Here is a 15,746-nt window from a genome sequence, read left to right as displayed (position 1 = left end):
ACGGGAAAAGAAACATGAAAATTAGAGTCCTCGTGCTTTTATACATTTTTTTCTACAGGTCTGACTACATTTCTGTCTTTGGGCTTTCTGAGACACCTCTGTAACTATATGATAAATTTTATATTTACGCTTAAGTCAGGGGTATTTCACAAGCACCCTGTTATGTGCAACCAACGAAGTCTTTGAAAACCAAAACCGAAATCATGTATCATGATCTCCTTGATCAATCTTGACAGTGATCTTCAAACCTATTTCGAAATTGCTATAAAGCATAAAAAAAAAAGCGTAAGTGGCCTCTTTCTCTCAGGCTGCTAGTTCATACTTTTCCTAGGACAGAGAGATAGTTAAAATTTCAAAAACTGAAAATCTCTGAAGACCACTTAAATAAAGTAGGCAACAACATGAATGGGAATTTGAAAGCCGTATTTGCTACATGTAATAGCAATAAAGATAATGCACCCACAATTCATTAAGAAGTGTCCCTATGATGAGCAGAAAGTTCATGAATGCTAAAGCTGAATGATGGGTAAGGGGGAAGGAGGAGTTTATCATGATGGGTACATATGTTTTCTCTGCTTTTGTTTAGAATGCTCAAAATACAGTTTTAAAAATTGTCCTTATAAGGGGGAAAAAAAATCACTGGTACTATTTCCATTTAAAGTGAAAACTTCAAACAGAAAGTAGGCAAACTGAATGTTATATAAACTATTCTAAATGAAAAAACAAGCAAAATAAAAAAATGTACCTCTGTCTACATTTTGCTGTTTAAAGGGGTTATTTTGATAGACTCTATGAGAACTTTAGAAACACTGAAAGTTATTAATAGCCAACAACATTTGATCCTGGACAAATTAAAAGAAATAATTAAATATCTTTCTTTATTTAAACTAATAAACAATAAAATAAGAACATATTTTGAAAATAGGATTTATTTGCAAGATTTGGATAACTCACAGGTGTTCCTGGGGCTACTCGGGACACAATCACAGGCATCTTCTGATCGCATCCTCCCTTAAAAACAACACAAGGTCAAGTATTACCAAAATAGCAGTATCATCATTTAAAAACCGAGTACAAGAGAAATTCTAGGTTACCTTCACATTGAATCCAAACCGTCCATTTTCATCAGGTTTCATTCTGATTAGAACAAGATTATCATGTGGAATACCACCATTAGGCTTAAAAAGACAAAAATAAATAACTTGTAGTTTTCTTCATTTATAATTTATCCTTCAAATATACATGAAGCATGCTTTTTGTATGTTGACATTATCTTTAGTTTGTAAAGAGTCATCATTTAAATTAAAATGTTAATTCAGGAAAATTAATTTTGACTAATAACCTAAAGTTACCCCAAATAGATATATTCTCTCATGCCTTCTTGCCACTGGATGCTAGACTGTGCCAAGAGGAATAGGGGCTTTATTACATGTATTGATTAATTTATTAATCACAATATCCCTAGAACCTGGCTCAGAGCATTTCACAGAGCAAATGCTTTTAAGTGTTAAATGAATTCATATTGCTCCCTTTACTTTTTAAAAACAGCTTGAAATGTAATTCACATATTGTACACTTCACCCACTGAAAGTGTATAATTCAATTTTTACTATAGTCAGAGAGCTGCACAAACATCACTACCCTTTAATTTTAGAACATTTTCATCACCCCAAAAAGATACCGTATATCCATTAGCAGCCAGTCTCCATCCCCTCACCCCATCTCCCAAGTCCTATTCAACTATTAATTTATTTTCTTTCTCCATTGATTTGACTATTCTGGACATTTCACATATATGGAATAATACAATATATGCTCATTTGTTACTGGTTTCTATTATTTAACATGTCCTATGATTTAATATGTTCTATCACTTCACAGTTCTGCTGTTTGAGGAGAACTGTCTGGCTAATTCCTACTTATTCTTCAAGACAGGTCAGAGATAATCACTTTGGTAAGTCCTCCCCTAAACCCACAGCTGCATTAGTTGTTTTTATATACTTGTGGATCCCCTATATTCACTTCTAATCATAGAATTTGTACTGCCTTCAAATTGTCTTCCTACTTGCTCTAGGCCCTCCTCCATACTCAAGGATAATAATATAGTCATTCTCTACTTTCTTGCATTATCCATTTGCCTCATCCTTTTGGGAAATACTCTTATTCTTCCTACTCAAAAAAAAAAAAAAGAGAACTCTCGTGACTCCACTTCCCCATCTAGCTACTGCCCCATTTCTCTTTCCTCTTGATACTAAACTTCTTGAAAGAGTTGCCCATATTTGTTGTCTCTGTTTCCTCCAATACCATCTTCCTAGAGTCAAGTTTTCATCTCTAGCACTCCACCAAAACTATTCTAATTAAGGTCACCAAAGATTTTCACATTGCTAAATCCAGTGTTCAATTCTCAGTCCTCACCTTACTTGACTTACCAGTAGCATTTGACAAAGTTTTACTTTGTGACTTTCATTCCATCACCTAGTTGACTAGTTTTCTTTCTACCCTTCTGTCTGCATCTTCTCAGTTTCCTTTGCTGGTTTCTTTCACTTCCCTCATGTTTACAATTTAGAGGACTGAAGGCTCAATTTCTAGAACCTCTTATTCTGATTATCTACATACCACACTTCTTTGGTGATTTCTTCCTGTTGCATATGCCACCAACTCCCAATGTTATAACTCATTTGGCCCTCTCTCTTCGACTCCACAATCCTATCAGTACATGGATTTCTAATAAGCATCTCAAGACTTAACCATGTCCCAAGCTGAGCTCCTGATATTCCACTCATACCTGCTCTACTTGCAGTCTTTCACATCTCAGAAAACAGCAACTTCCTCCTACCAGTTGTTCAGGTCAAAAACCTTGCTGGTATCCCTGATTCCTCTCTTTCCCCAGTACTCCACATCCCAGTCCATCAGCATATTATGTTATCTCTATTTTAAAAATAGATCCAGAATACAGCCATGTTATTCCTTTCACTGTTACTACCTTGGTCCAAACCACCCTTGCCTGCTTTGAATACTGCAGTACCTCACAACCTGTATCTTTACTTCTCCCCTGCTTTCAGGTCACTTTTAGTACAACAGCCATACAGACACTGTCACTTAAGTGACATCAAGTTTGCTTCTCTCCTTAGGCATGTCCATTTGCTTCTTATCTGAGAGTTAAAAAACAAAATCTTTACAAGATAAGGCTTTTAAGATCTAGCCCTCTCCTGTACCTGTCTCCTCCTCATTTGCTTATTTTGCTCTAGCCACACTGAATCTTTTGGGACTCCTTGACCATATCAGTCATATTCCTGTCTTTGTACCTGCTGTTCCATCAGTTTACCTGCTCTTCCACATGGCTTATCACCGATCATCCTTGGCTTATACTAGCTAAAAACTAACATTCTACTCCTAAAATTCTCTGGCCCCTTCCTGCTTTATTTTCTCCCTAGTATTCACTATCTAATCTGCTGTACATCTGAATTATTTACATTTCTGACTGTCTGTCTTGCCCTTATCTTCAGAATGTAAGTTCTCTGAAGGCAGAGTTTTATTTATTTATTTCCTATTTTACTCTGATACATCCCCAGAGACTATAACAATGCATGGCACACAGCAGGTACTCAGTAATTTTTGCATGAATGAAAAAACAAATTAGAATGTAGTTTATTTAATAGGCTCCATGTCTTACTTATCTATGTATTCCCACTACCCACCAAAGTACCAAGCACACAAGGAAGACCTCAGTAACTGAACCAATGAATGAATGATATGTAAGAATCACCCTATGGGTAACAAGCAGTAGACATGTCATTCATTTTTGGTAGGGGTTCTGATTCTCTTTTTGACGTGTCTGTGGTGGTGGAGCAGTAAGTATGGGGAACAGAGTGGCTGCCTACTGCTTTTCAACTTTAGATAATGTGGAGGGCTATGAGTGAAAGACTAGAGGTAGCACAGTAGCCCCTAGAAGCTTCTGGCACTATTGATACCTGATGTGAACCCTCTTCTTCCATTTTATTCTTTGAGGTCCCTTTCAGTTTCCTGAAACATACCCATCTTTCTGTCTGTCTGTACACTCCCTCATGAACATAGCATGTCCTTGAAATTTATGGACAATCTCACTTTTAGTTTATTTACATCTGCTTGAGGAAGCAATAAAAATTCATAAAGCAGGTGATTTCTAGCAATTTACCATTTTCTCTAAGGCAAACATACCAAAAATTCATAAATATATTTTGTAGAACAGAGTGATCATATACTCCAAGGACTGTACTCAATTTCAGAAGGCTGATGAAAATGATAGTCTCCTCACCACACTCAGTGAATTAAATAACAAAGTTAATAGTATTTAATGGATTATTAGCATTTGTTCTAGAAATGTGTGTTCTGCAAAACTAAAACCAGAAAGTATGTCACAAATTAAAATTTCAGAGCAATGAACACTTAAAAATGATGATATAAGAAAATAACACAATTGGGTTATATCATGGAATAATTCATCAGTAAACATATGATGAAAAGAGTAAGTACTGTAATATAATTTAATAGATAAGACATGCCACAGGACAAAAAATTTCATTTATGACTAAAAAATATCAAAGAAATGTGAGAATATTTGAAGAAGTGACTTACAGTAGATTTTTCAGGAGATGATGGCACATCAAATGTTTCATTAATATGGTTTTCCAGATCTTGTTGAGAATGTGAATAATGAATTTGGTTCCAACTACTTTTCTTTGATTGTTTGGGTGGTAAAGCTGGAGGCTGCCCATCTCTAGGGGTTTCTTGAGATCTAGATAGGAAATAAGGGGAAAAGCAAGTATTTTGGAAGTCATCTTAGAGATTGTTATTTTAAAAGCTATGGCCAGTCAACTATATTCTAATAAAAAAGCATGGTCAAGCAACTCAGATATTCACAATGTTTAGTAGGAGACAGGCTTTGTTATTTTTTTGGTTTATTTTATTTTATTTTTTAATTTTTTATTAAGGTATGATTGATATACGCTCTTATGAAGGTTTCACATGAAAAAACAATGTGATTACTATATTTACCCATATTATCAAGGCCCCATCCATACCCCAATGCAGTCAGTCACTGTCCATCAGTGCAGCAAGTTGCCAGAGATCCACTATGTCCCTTTTCTGTGATCCACTGTTCTCCCTGTGAACCACTGTTCTTCCCGTGATCCCTGACACCATGTGTACTAAATGTAACACCCCTCACTCCCCTTCTCCCTCCCTCCCCACCCACCCTCCCATACCCCTCCCCTTTGGTAACCACTAGTTCATTCTTGGAGTCTGTGAGTCTGCTGCCATTTTGTTCCTTCAGTTTTGCTTCATTGTTATACTCCACAAATGAGGGAAATCATTCGGCATTTGTCTTTCTCCACCTGGCTTATTTCACTGAGCATAATGTCCTCCAGCTCCATCCATGTTGTTGCAAATGGTAGGATTTGTTTCTTTCTTATGGCCTAATAGTATTCTATTGTATATATATACCACATCTTCTTTATCCATTCATCTACAGATGGACACTTAGGTTGCTTCCATATCTTGGCTATTGTAAAAAGTACTGCGATAAACATAGGGGTGCATATGTCTTTTAGAATCTGAGAAGTTGTATTCTTTGGGTATATTGCAAGGAGTGGGATTCCTGGGTCAAATGGTATTTCTATTTTTAGTTTTTTGAGGAATCTCCATATTGCTTTCCACAATGGTTGAACTGGCTTACATTCCCACCAGTAGTGCAGAAGGGTTCCCCTTTCTCCACATCCTTGCCAGCATTTGCTGTTCTTAGTCTTTTCGATGCTGGCCCTCCTTACTGGTGTGAGATGATATCTCATAGTGGTTTTAATTTGCATTTCTCTGATGATTAGTGATGTGGAGCATCTTTTCATGTGCCTGTTGGCCATCTGAATTTCTTCTTTGGAGAAGTGTCTCTTCATATCCTCTGCCCATTTGTTAATCGGGTTATTTGCTTTTTGGGTGTTGAGGTGTGTAAGTTCTTTATATATTTTGTATGTTTACCCCTTTTTGGATATGTCATTTACAAATATATTCTCCCATACTGTAGGATGCCTTTTTGTTTTGTTGATGATGTCCTTTGGGGAGACAGGCTTTAAATACAATATTTACAAGTGCTACTCTTTAATGAAATCTTTCTTAACTTTGAAGGTTAAATAGTAAATCTAATTTCCTTCTTAATCAACTCTGTAAGCAATTCTACATATAATAAGATATATTACATATAATAGTATATACTTACATACTACATATATAAGATATACATGTAAAATATCCCCATGAATATATTTATTAATCTACTATAACAATGGGTACACCTTTCCAAAAACCTTTTTATTTTTTTATTTTGATATCATTAATATATAATTACTTGAACATTATGGTTACTAGACTCCCCCTATTATCAAGTTCCCCCCAGATACCCCATTACAGTCACTGTCCATCAGCATAGTAAGATGCTATAGAATCATTACTTGTCTTCTCTGTATATACTGCCTTTCCCGTGCCCATCACCCCCACTACATTATGTGTACTAATCGTAATGCCCCTTTTTACCCCTTATCCCTCCCTTCCCACCCATCCTCCCCAGTCCCTTTCCCTTTGGCAACTGTTCGTCCAGTCTTGGGTTCTGTGAGTCTGCTGCTGTTTTGTTCCTTCAGTTTTTTCTTTGTTCTTATACTCCAGAGATGAGTGAAATCATTTGATACTTGTTTTTCTCCGCCTGGCTTATTTCACTGAGCATAATACCCTCTAGCTCCATCCATGTTGTTGCAAATGTCCAACCTTTTTTAAAGGTTTTCAGTGAGTCATATAAGCAACCATGGAATAAGACAAGCAAAGAGAAATCACAACTGAGAGTTCAGCCATTCCACAGATAAAACACCAAATATAGTCTAGAGAACTCGTCAATGGCCCAATTTATTGAGAAATAAAATACAATTCATGATAGTAAATAACTAAATGCTGCAACAAGAGTTATAACCTGAGTGAGAGTGTTGAGATCACTGAAGAGACAAAACTGGATGAGACATTGTCAGAGTATATAATTTAAGGACGCAAAAATCCAATTAACTTTTAATAAGCCTCAAACTGTTGTAGCAATAATTAATAAAAAAGAACTGCATATGATAGGGGAAGCTTCAAGGTAAAAGCTGTAGCTTTTAAGAACAAGCACAGTGTATGTAATTACATTACTTGTGAGTTTTTCACAAAGGCCAGAAGAGGGAAGGAGTGACTTAACTTGTATCCATGGGAGTTGTGGAGTTTAAAATGGGGAGGGTGAAATGGTTCTTGAAAAAAGCACTGACCATCATTGGGGTTATTATATTTATCTCTGAGACAGCCCTTTGGGGAAATGAAGAATTACTGTCTCATTGCCTGAGGACTGATAGAGTTGACAGATGCTGTGTCAAGCTGCATGGCTGCTGCTGTAGTACTCAGGCAGATTTCACTGAGTTTCTGCTGAGTTTTGCTGACAACAGATGTGTAAAATGTAAACCACTGGATCTTGAGGATATAGAACAGCATTAGATTGTATTAGTGTTCAAAAAGCATTATCCACCCCTCCCTGACTGACATCAAGCTTGGCGATATGACTTGCTCTGGCCAATGAAATATGAGTAGAAGTAGTATGGGTCACATTTGAAAGGAAATTTCAAGAAACAACTCGTGATCCATTATGCTTCTCTTTTTCTTTGACCATGAGACTATCCATGTCCCAAACAGGGGCTCTGGTCAGTTGAGGTCCTAAAATGAACATGACATGGAGTAGAGCCATAGACGATCCATGATGTACATAAAGAATTTGCTGTCGTAAGTCATTATACGTTGGGGTAATTTGCCCACAGCATAGTTTAGTCCAAGATAACTGATAATTACTTCCAGACTGGCTCTCAGATACAATTGGTAGAGAAGCTATGAACTTATTGAGAGGCTTGCTGCTAGATACCTGGCAAATATGAGTAGCAAAACTAAAAATACGACTAGTGCCAGGAAAGTCAGCTAGGATTAATAATGGTGTAATTGTATCCTTCTCCAGGGAGGTTTATCCTAAGAGAGAGAATATAGTCCTTCTGAAAATTTATAGTCTAGTATAAAATATAATCACCAAATAGGCAGGTGAACAGTTATGCCCTCCCAGCCTAGTTTTCTACATAGAAGTCTTCAGAGCACAAAATGCTCTAAATTCTGGTATGTCTTATAGGACTGCATCAGAGAGCATACCTTTTGTTTTCAGCAAAAGCTTCTTTGAGGCTTACACCTTGATGGCTACGGATTCCAGGTACCAAACATTCTAGTTTTTATTGTTAGTTTCAACAGTCAAGAGCCTAAGCTTCTAAGATCCAATACATTCAAGTACTGTTGGTTGAGGAAAATGTTTCCTCAGATAAGAAGAATGACCTGTACCTCAATTGTGGCCTGATGCAAGGGATTAGGACAGATAAAGATATACATACCTTGGCAGAGCCTCACAGATGTGACATTTCTAAAAAGCATTTGCTCAAAAGCCTGTGAGACTTTACAAAAACCAGAAGTCACTGGATTCCACATGTACCAATCGATAGGTCTCATCCCATACCTAGGAGTGACTGTACTCACTTAGGCAAGGTGAATAGAAACGTTTTTTAGTTTTGCATATAGTTGTCTTACTCAGCAAGCATTTAGCCTCAAAACTAGGGCATAAGGTTGAGATCAGATGGGAATAGAATCAGAGCAACTTTCTTTATTCTCAGCCCAACTAACAGTCTAAATATAGTGCTAAAATATTCAACAGGGACAAACTCAAGCCTGATCTGCAGTGCACTATTTAAGCAAGCCAAACCTGGCAGGTATGGGCAAGAACAACGACAATGCTCAGGTACTAGAGAGGGAGAGTACTGACATCATGGAGAATTTTTGTTAAACTGGTAAATGTGCATTTCTTGGTTTAGACATGGGGCATATACACAGTCAAAAAAGCTCCAGAAGTGGTTTTTATTATGCACTGCTGATTAGAAATCATTGTCTCATAACAGTCATTGCAAATTCATGGCTTATGAACCAGTTTTGCCAAAATACATTTGGCCCATTCATTGTTTCTGTAAAATGTGAAACTGATTACATTTAAAAAATAACATACAAATCTGGATTTCCAGAATGAAAATCAGAAAGTTCTGGAATGAATGGATCTACATTACAGTTTGTCAACCACTGGGCAAATCTAAATTGTAGCTGCTGCCTTTAGATGGGCCATAGGAATTCTAGTCTACATAAATCCCACCCACTGTGACTCACCAGATTCCAGCCATTGTCTGAGTATAACCTCTCTTCTAAACATTCAAAGTCTGCAGGAAGACACAGATAGAAGAGTCCAAGAACACAGGCTTGGGCCAGGATTTAAACCAATTCTAAAGAAAAGGTGAAGAAACCTGAGTACAGGCTGAGAGGATTAGCCAAAATGTAACAAAGGAGAAGACAGTTTAACTTTGGATTTCAGGACAGGGGCAACCTGCCTTTCTCATTGTTTTAAATTACTTTAGATTTAACTTCTCAGACAGCAGAGGATAGGCTTTCCAGATGCCTGATTGCTGCAGATGCTAAGGTTGGTCTGCAGAGCTTTTACAAACTAATTTGTGCTCTCCCAGTAATCCTGGTAACTGTTGCCGTTTTCTATGTTTCCAACTTCAGTAACCAATTCTCTTTATATTTAGTTATCTGTATGTATATCTATTTATCTGTCTGATACAGCCTGTAAAAGTAATCAAAGATGTTAACACAGACCCCTGAAATTCGTATTTTGGGCAATGGTCATCAATTATAATTTTAAAACACACTCCAAAAGTATTAACTCAATTTATCATAACAAATGATAACTTCCTTCTTCATTATCTAATATAGAGCTACCATTTATAGTAAATTTATTACTTACTCAAACAATTATCTAGGAAGATGATTTCTGTAAGTAAACCATGCATCATAATTAGAAATTATAATACATTTAAAATAATGTCATGGATTAGGCCAGTTCTAAAAAAGGTATTATTTCTAGGTCAAAACAAAGAAACAAAAACAACAAAAAAAACTCACCAAAAAACAAACAAGAAACAACCACTAAGGCTAACAGAATGGAGAAACATCAGGCACTCAGGAAGAACCAGGAGGGGGAGAGGGTAAAGCCCCAATAGAAGGGACCTTGACCTGAAGAGAAGACCAGTGTCTACTATCAGGTGGTTTTGACAGGACTGGGGAAATAGGAACCAAAGAAATAAGTAGTAGAGTCTTGTAAGTAGAGGTAATCATTTATTTGGCTTTAAAGGTGAGAGCTGGAAAAGATCTGTCATAGGGAAATTATAGAAAGACATGTAATCCCAAAGGGATTATTTTAGTTAGTTATAAAGAGGAAAAATTAGGGAACCTAGTAAACATAATGTTCTTTCTGTAACTGTAGATTAATGATAGCAAATTTAAAAAATTTTAAAAATTAAAAAAAAGTAAAAATTAGCAAGACAGACCCTGAAAATTATGAATTTAAAAAAGATAATGTTAAGATTCAACTGCATATACATACCTTTCACAGAAACATTAAGTTTAATTCTAATTTCAGAATAAAAAAAGACCTCATTTTCTTGGTAGACAGACACTAACACAAACTTGCCAGAAAGGATGTCTCCTTTTAAAACTCTTATTTTCTAAGATACATACCAGGAGCTCATGTATCATTCAACTAGTCACTAGTGTTATTCAAGTCTTCACTAGGCATTTAACTCTACTATACTTTACCTATATTATGTTAAGATCCAGATAAAATTCTAGTCCAAATTCAGGCTTCTTGATACTTTGGCTAATTTATAGTGACATTCAGAGTATTTCAAAGTAAATATAATTTCAGATTGATACTAATTAATGCTTGAGGTAATTAAGAAAGTATGTATAAACTCTCATGGATATGATCAATGTAATAAGAATAGAACTGAAAATGTCATATTTTTGTATCAGTAGGAATCTATTCCAGAATCAGAGTATCAGACCTGAGATTCGGTCCAAGTCCTTGACCTTAGCTCCCAAATGCAAGTAACAGAGACTCTTCCAGAGATGTATGACAGGTAAATATACTGCAACTATAGAAGCCTGGGGCCTTTAATTAGTCTTGCTGTCACAAGTACAGCATCCTCTGAGTCCCCATGACTTGATACCTCCTTCTTTATGGTTCTTTTATCTCCTTATCCTACAGCAGCCTAGTACTGCCAGGTCCATAATATAATGCTAGACTTAATCAAGACTGGCATGGGAACTGGGTTAAGCTGAGTCTAGAGATGATGTTATCAATACGAGCAGCTCCGAGGGACAGAGGGAAGGCAAATCTCTGGGGATTTAGCAAACAGAATTGATGAGGTATAGACACAGCTGTAGTGACTCATTAGCTAAAACTAGAATGAAATAGTCCAGGAAAGAATGGCTCAAGGAAATGTATATAACACTTCAGGATTATAAAGTCTGCACAGTCTCTTGTGATTAGGGATCTAAGGGTAAAGTTGAAAATTTGGGGAATTCCTCATTGTATTCAAGCAGACATCCATACTTAAAACATGAAGATAGATAAGTGGTTGATATTCAAAAGCTGCCAGTATATATCCCCCCAAAACTAACTACAGTTAACATTTATTAAGCACCTTTTCTCTGGTTAATCTCATTAAATGTTCACAGATATCCTATGAAGTAGGTATTATTACCCTGCTTTTACGGGTGAGGATATTGAGGCTTACAGAGATAAAATAACTCACCCAAGGACACAATACTAGAAGTGGTGGAACCAAGTTTTAAACCCAGTCTGACTCCAGAGCTTGTACTTTTAACACTACATTATGGCTGCACTTATAAGAAAACAACTACAAAAAGCAGTAGCAAAGTTATTTTTAAATTAGAGGTTTCCAAACTTTTGTAGCAATGGATTCTTTTTCAAATGAAATGTTTCTCATAAGCCAATTTATAAAATAGACAAAAGCTAAACAACTCTCCAAACTTCCAGTATTTGAGGCCTCAACAGAACTTACCAGAACATATCCTGAATATGACTCTGTCATTCCATCTGGTTGTGAGTGGTAATAGTACTGTATTTTAATTATAATAGAATCAACTTATATTTAAGTAAATGGAATGCAATATCAGTAGAGATTGGGGCTCTAATAATACCTTTACTTACTTAAATTGATAATATATTTCTGACTCAATGTTTTTAATATACTTACAAGTCAAACAATTTGCCTAAAATGATCCAAAGGGGTAGGGAATGGTTGAGAACTAGGTTTCAAAAACACAAACTTTTCAAAATTTACCAATATAAACTATTTTGTACAAATTACTTCCTGTGTTAAACTTTGGACATTAAAAAAAAAAAAGAGTACAGGAGATGGGAAAGGAATATAATTCTAAAAGTGTTCCAATGCCCAACTTTAATAGTGAGGTTTTGCACACAATCAGCTTGCTTACCTTAAACTTTGGCCTTTTGGAAAATGTTAAGTGACGAGCAAGTAATGAAAACATTATGTTCAACTGCACTTTGCTGTCAATAGAGCAATATATTGTAACATAGCAGCAAAAGATTTGTTAAAACTGTCAATCATGCCAGGTGGGCAAAAGCTTTACTGATTTACTTCAGCCCAGTCGGTTTTACATTTCCTTATGAAAGCTTCAACAGCGGTGACAGGAGTTCTCTACTGCTGCTTTTAGCAATTTGTATCATAATAAAGAATTAAATCTTAACCATACAACTCACATGTTTTGTGATTACAGAAATTGCCTTGCTTCTCTGTTACCTCTTGATAGGAATATATTAACATTTGTGGTGTGAATTTATTAAAATAAACATTTGTTAGGTATTTTAAAATTAATTTAGAGCTACTGTTTTTATCTTTGAAAATCACAAACTAAAACAGTCTAATATTCTAAGAAACATTTAAAGAAAAAAAGGAAATGGTAGACTACTTATTTACCCCTGTCTATAAATGGTAACTTTATTCTAAGCAGTACAACCTCCTATTTGTTTCCACAGTAAACACACCTGTGAGTTAGTAATGTTTTCTCCTTGTGAAGCAAGAGACCTTACCCACTGATTGAAGTCAAGACTCAGGCTTCACCTTAAAGCCCCTGTACTTACTCAAAAAAAAAAAAAGGAACTGGTGAGATGATCTCAAGGCCTATTTCAAAGTACACTGCAAAGTACACTACAAAGTACACTACAAAGTTAATATAAATTAAGATAACTGAGTTAGGTCCCAGGAGTTAGTATTGTTCTGTAATAACTGTAAACACTGAAATGCTCTGGGTTTAATCCAACATACTGTTTGAATTCTTTTCATATTTGGCCAATGTAAAACTAAAACCTATGGATTTTAAGTTGCAAAATATTTTCTCTAAATTGCAAAACTATCAATCAATCAAAGCCTTGTCAGGTTACAAAGTTCTACTGGCTGGCTCAGGTAGGGGATATCTGAATTTTAGTTCTGTAAACTGAGAGAAGTGCCATAAAGTGTGGCTTTCTTATCTATACAATGGGAATTACATCTCTTTCCTAATTCACTGAGTTCTGTTGAACTGAATGGAGATAATTTGTGGAAAAGCTGATTTTAAGTAGCTAACGGAAGTTATTAATTTACTACTAAGCTTATCTTTTCAGAATTCTCAGAACCTTAAGAATAGGTTAAAACTGGTTGAATTTCAAATGCAATGTTATGGATTCAAAACTGAATACAAATATGTAAGCCTCATAAAATACATATCCCAGGAAAAAGCCTCAAGCATTTGAAATTCTTGTGGATTGGTGGGGGGCAGGCAAGAATGAAGGGGACAGGGCACACAAAAACTGCATGGTTCCACTATACTGAACTTGCTTCTTCACTTCAGGTCAGCATACCAGAACAAAAGTATTTTGAGGAGGTTAAGTGATTTTTTTGGGTTTGTGAATCTATAAAATTTACAACTGGAAACTCTCAGTTGTATGTGTATGTGCATGTGTGTGTGTCTCAATGAAGGGGGCCCTTCAAAAAATATAAATTAAGATAACTGAGTTAGGTCCCAGGAGTTAGTTTTGTTCTGTAATAAGATAGGCTTTTGAGATTCCTCTATGTGGTTTACTTTTATGTACTGAAAGCATGTCATTTTAAAATTTAATCAATTAACATTTCAATCATATCCTTAATGTACTTGTAGCCCTTAAAGTTTCAGAATTAGAAAATACATACTTATTAAAAATTAAATTCAAGTAAGAATTATAACTTCTAAATTATAAAATATTAAATTTCCATCAGTCATTCTTCTTTCAGCTCATTCTCCACAGGTGTCACTGTGCAATGTATTTTTCCTACTCCTTCATTCTTTATGATGTGTACACACAATTAAAATGTTTTACCAAGATTAGAGTTACAAGACTAAAGTTCCACTTGTATTAATAGCTTAGCCAGTCTTCCTTTGGTTGGCCCACATGAAGAACAACCTTGGCTCTCACATACCCAGTCACATTTTTCTGCAGCACCTAACAACTACCAGCTGTGCCAATCACACTATCTACTCTTCTATCCATCCTTTCTTTAATCCTGAGCACACTCACTGTATTTTACATGCCTTTCTTCTTCTCAGTAATTAGTGAATCTTGCTACCTATCTATGTATCTTGTAAACATTTAACTTTTTTTCTAATTCTTGCACTGTATTTTTACTTTTGTATGAACTGCACTTTATAAACCAATAAATCAAGATATTGTGTATTAATGTGAAGGCAAGCATGCTGTGCATTAAACCGATGGAGTTTTCAGTATATCTCAGTAAATACTGAATTGTAAGTTGAATCAAAAGTATCAGTATGTAATATGAGGTAGAAGTGAATTTTAGAATGATGTGTGCCCAACACTGTCTATTCATCCTTATGGTTTCCTTCCTGTAAGATATTCAGAAAACTCTACCTCTCACTATCTTACCACCTGACCATAGTGGTACACTGTTTGCAGAAATATTTAAGTGTATGCACTAAAAGCTTAACAATATATTGAATCAACAAAACAGTAACAGTGATTTTTTTGGGGGGGGGATTTGGGGAGAAGAGGGGGGCACTAAAAATTCTCAGGGACAAATAAGCACAATTACAAATATATACAATTTTAAAACTTTGCATAAATAAGATCTTGTATCAAATACCCTCATTTCCTACATCATTTCAAATGAAACAATTTCGGGCATTATTATTTATAAAAAAGAAGCAAAATGAAAAGAGGTCTTACGGTGATGATTCCAAAACAATGCTATTAGCTTGCGTTGAAGATGGAGATCTGTGATTCACAAATACTTCACTTGGCGAACTGCGAACTACGTGGTCTACCAAATGACCAACTGAAGATGGTCGTAACCGTGTTCCCTCTTGTGTGAATGCAGAATTTCGACTATATGAAGAGGAAGAAAAACTGAGTAAAAATGTGCTTTAGTTCATTTTTTTAAGTTTCTTAATTATATGATGGAATTAGAAAGTGGCTACATGTTTTTAAGATTAACAATGTTGACTAAGCAGTCTCTGACAGATAGCATGATGTAAACAGAAAGAACAGAGAACAGGAAGTCAAAGATCTGAGCTATAGTTGACAATCTGCCACAAGCATTTTACCTATTCAGTCATGTATTATCTCTAACCAACCTTAATGTTGCTAGGTGTTAGTCACTACAACTTTGTATTTATTCAGCATTTATAAAATAAAGGGATAGAATTAATGATTCAGAAAT

The 15,746-nt window shown here is 35.6% G+C and overlaps 1 protein-coding gene across 15 annotated transcripts in view; it reads right to left on the bottom strand.

Moving 5' to 3' along the window:
* PTPN4 (protein tyrosine phosphatase non-receptor type 4) overlaps positions 1-15,746 on the bottom strand; it is a 258,996-nt gene that overhangs the window by 44,342 nt on the left and 198,908 nt on the right. For all 15 annotated transcript variants that reach the window (XR_008998840.1, XR_008998839.1, XR_008998841.1 and 12 more), the window contains 4 exons: positions 15,254-15,412; positions 4,615-4,774; positions 1,095-1,178; positions 955-1,011 (listed from right to left, as the gene is read on the bottom strand). Coding sequence is in view for 12 of the 15 variants with exons in the window: in XM_057505706.1 (XP_057361689.1) it covers positions 955-1,011; positions 1,095-1,178; positions 4,615-4,774; positions 15,254-15,412 (460 nt within the window). In the remaining 3 variants the exon portion in view is untranslated. The remainder of the gene's footprint in view (positions 1-954; positions 1,012-1,094; positions 1,179-4,614; positions 4,775-15,253; positions 15,413-15,746) is intronic.

This window comes from Manis pentadactyla, chromosome 8 (genome assembly GCF_030020395.1).
Source record: "Manis pentadactyla isolate mManPen7 chromosome 8, mManPen7.hap1, whole genome shotgun sequence".
Classification (NCBI taxonomy): Eukaryota; Metazoa; Chordata; class Mammalia; order Pholidota; family Manidae; genus Manis; species Manis pentadactyla.
The sequence above is the reverse complement of the archived record's forward strand: the minus strand, read 5'-3'. Positions and strand labels throughout refer to the sequence as shown.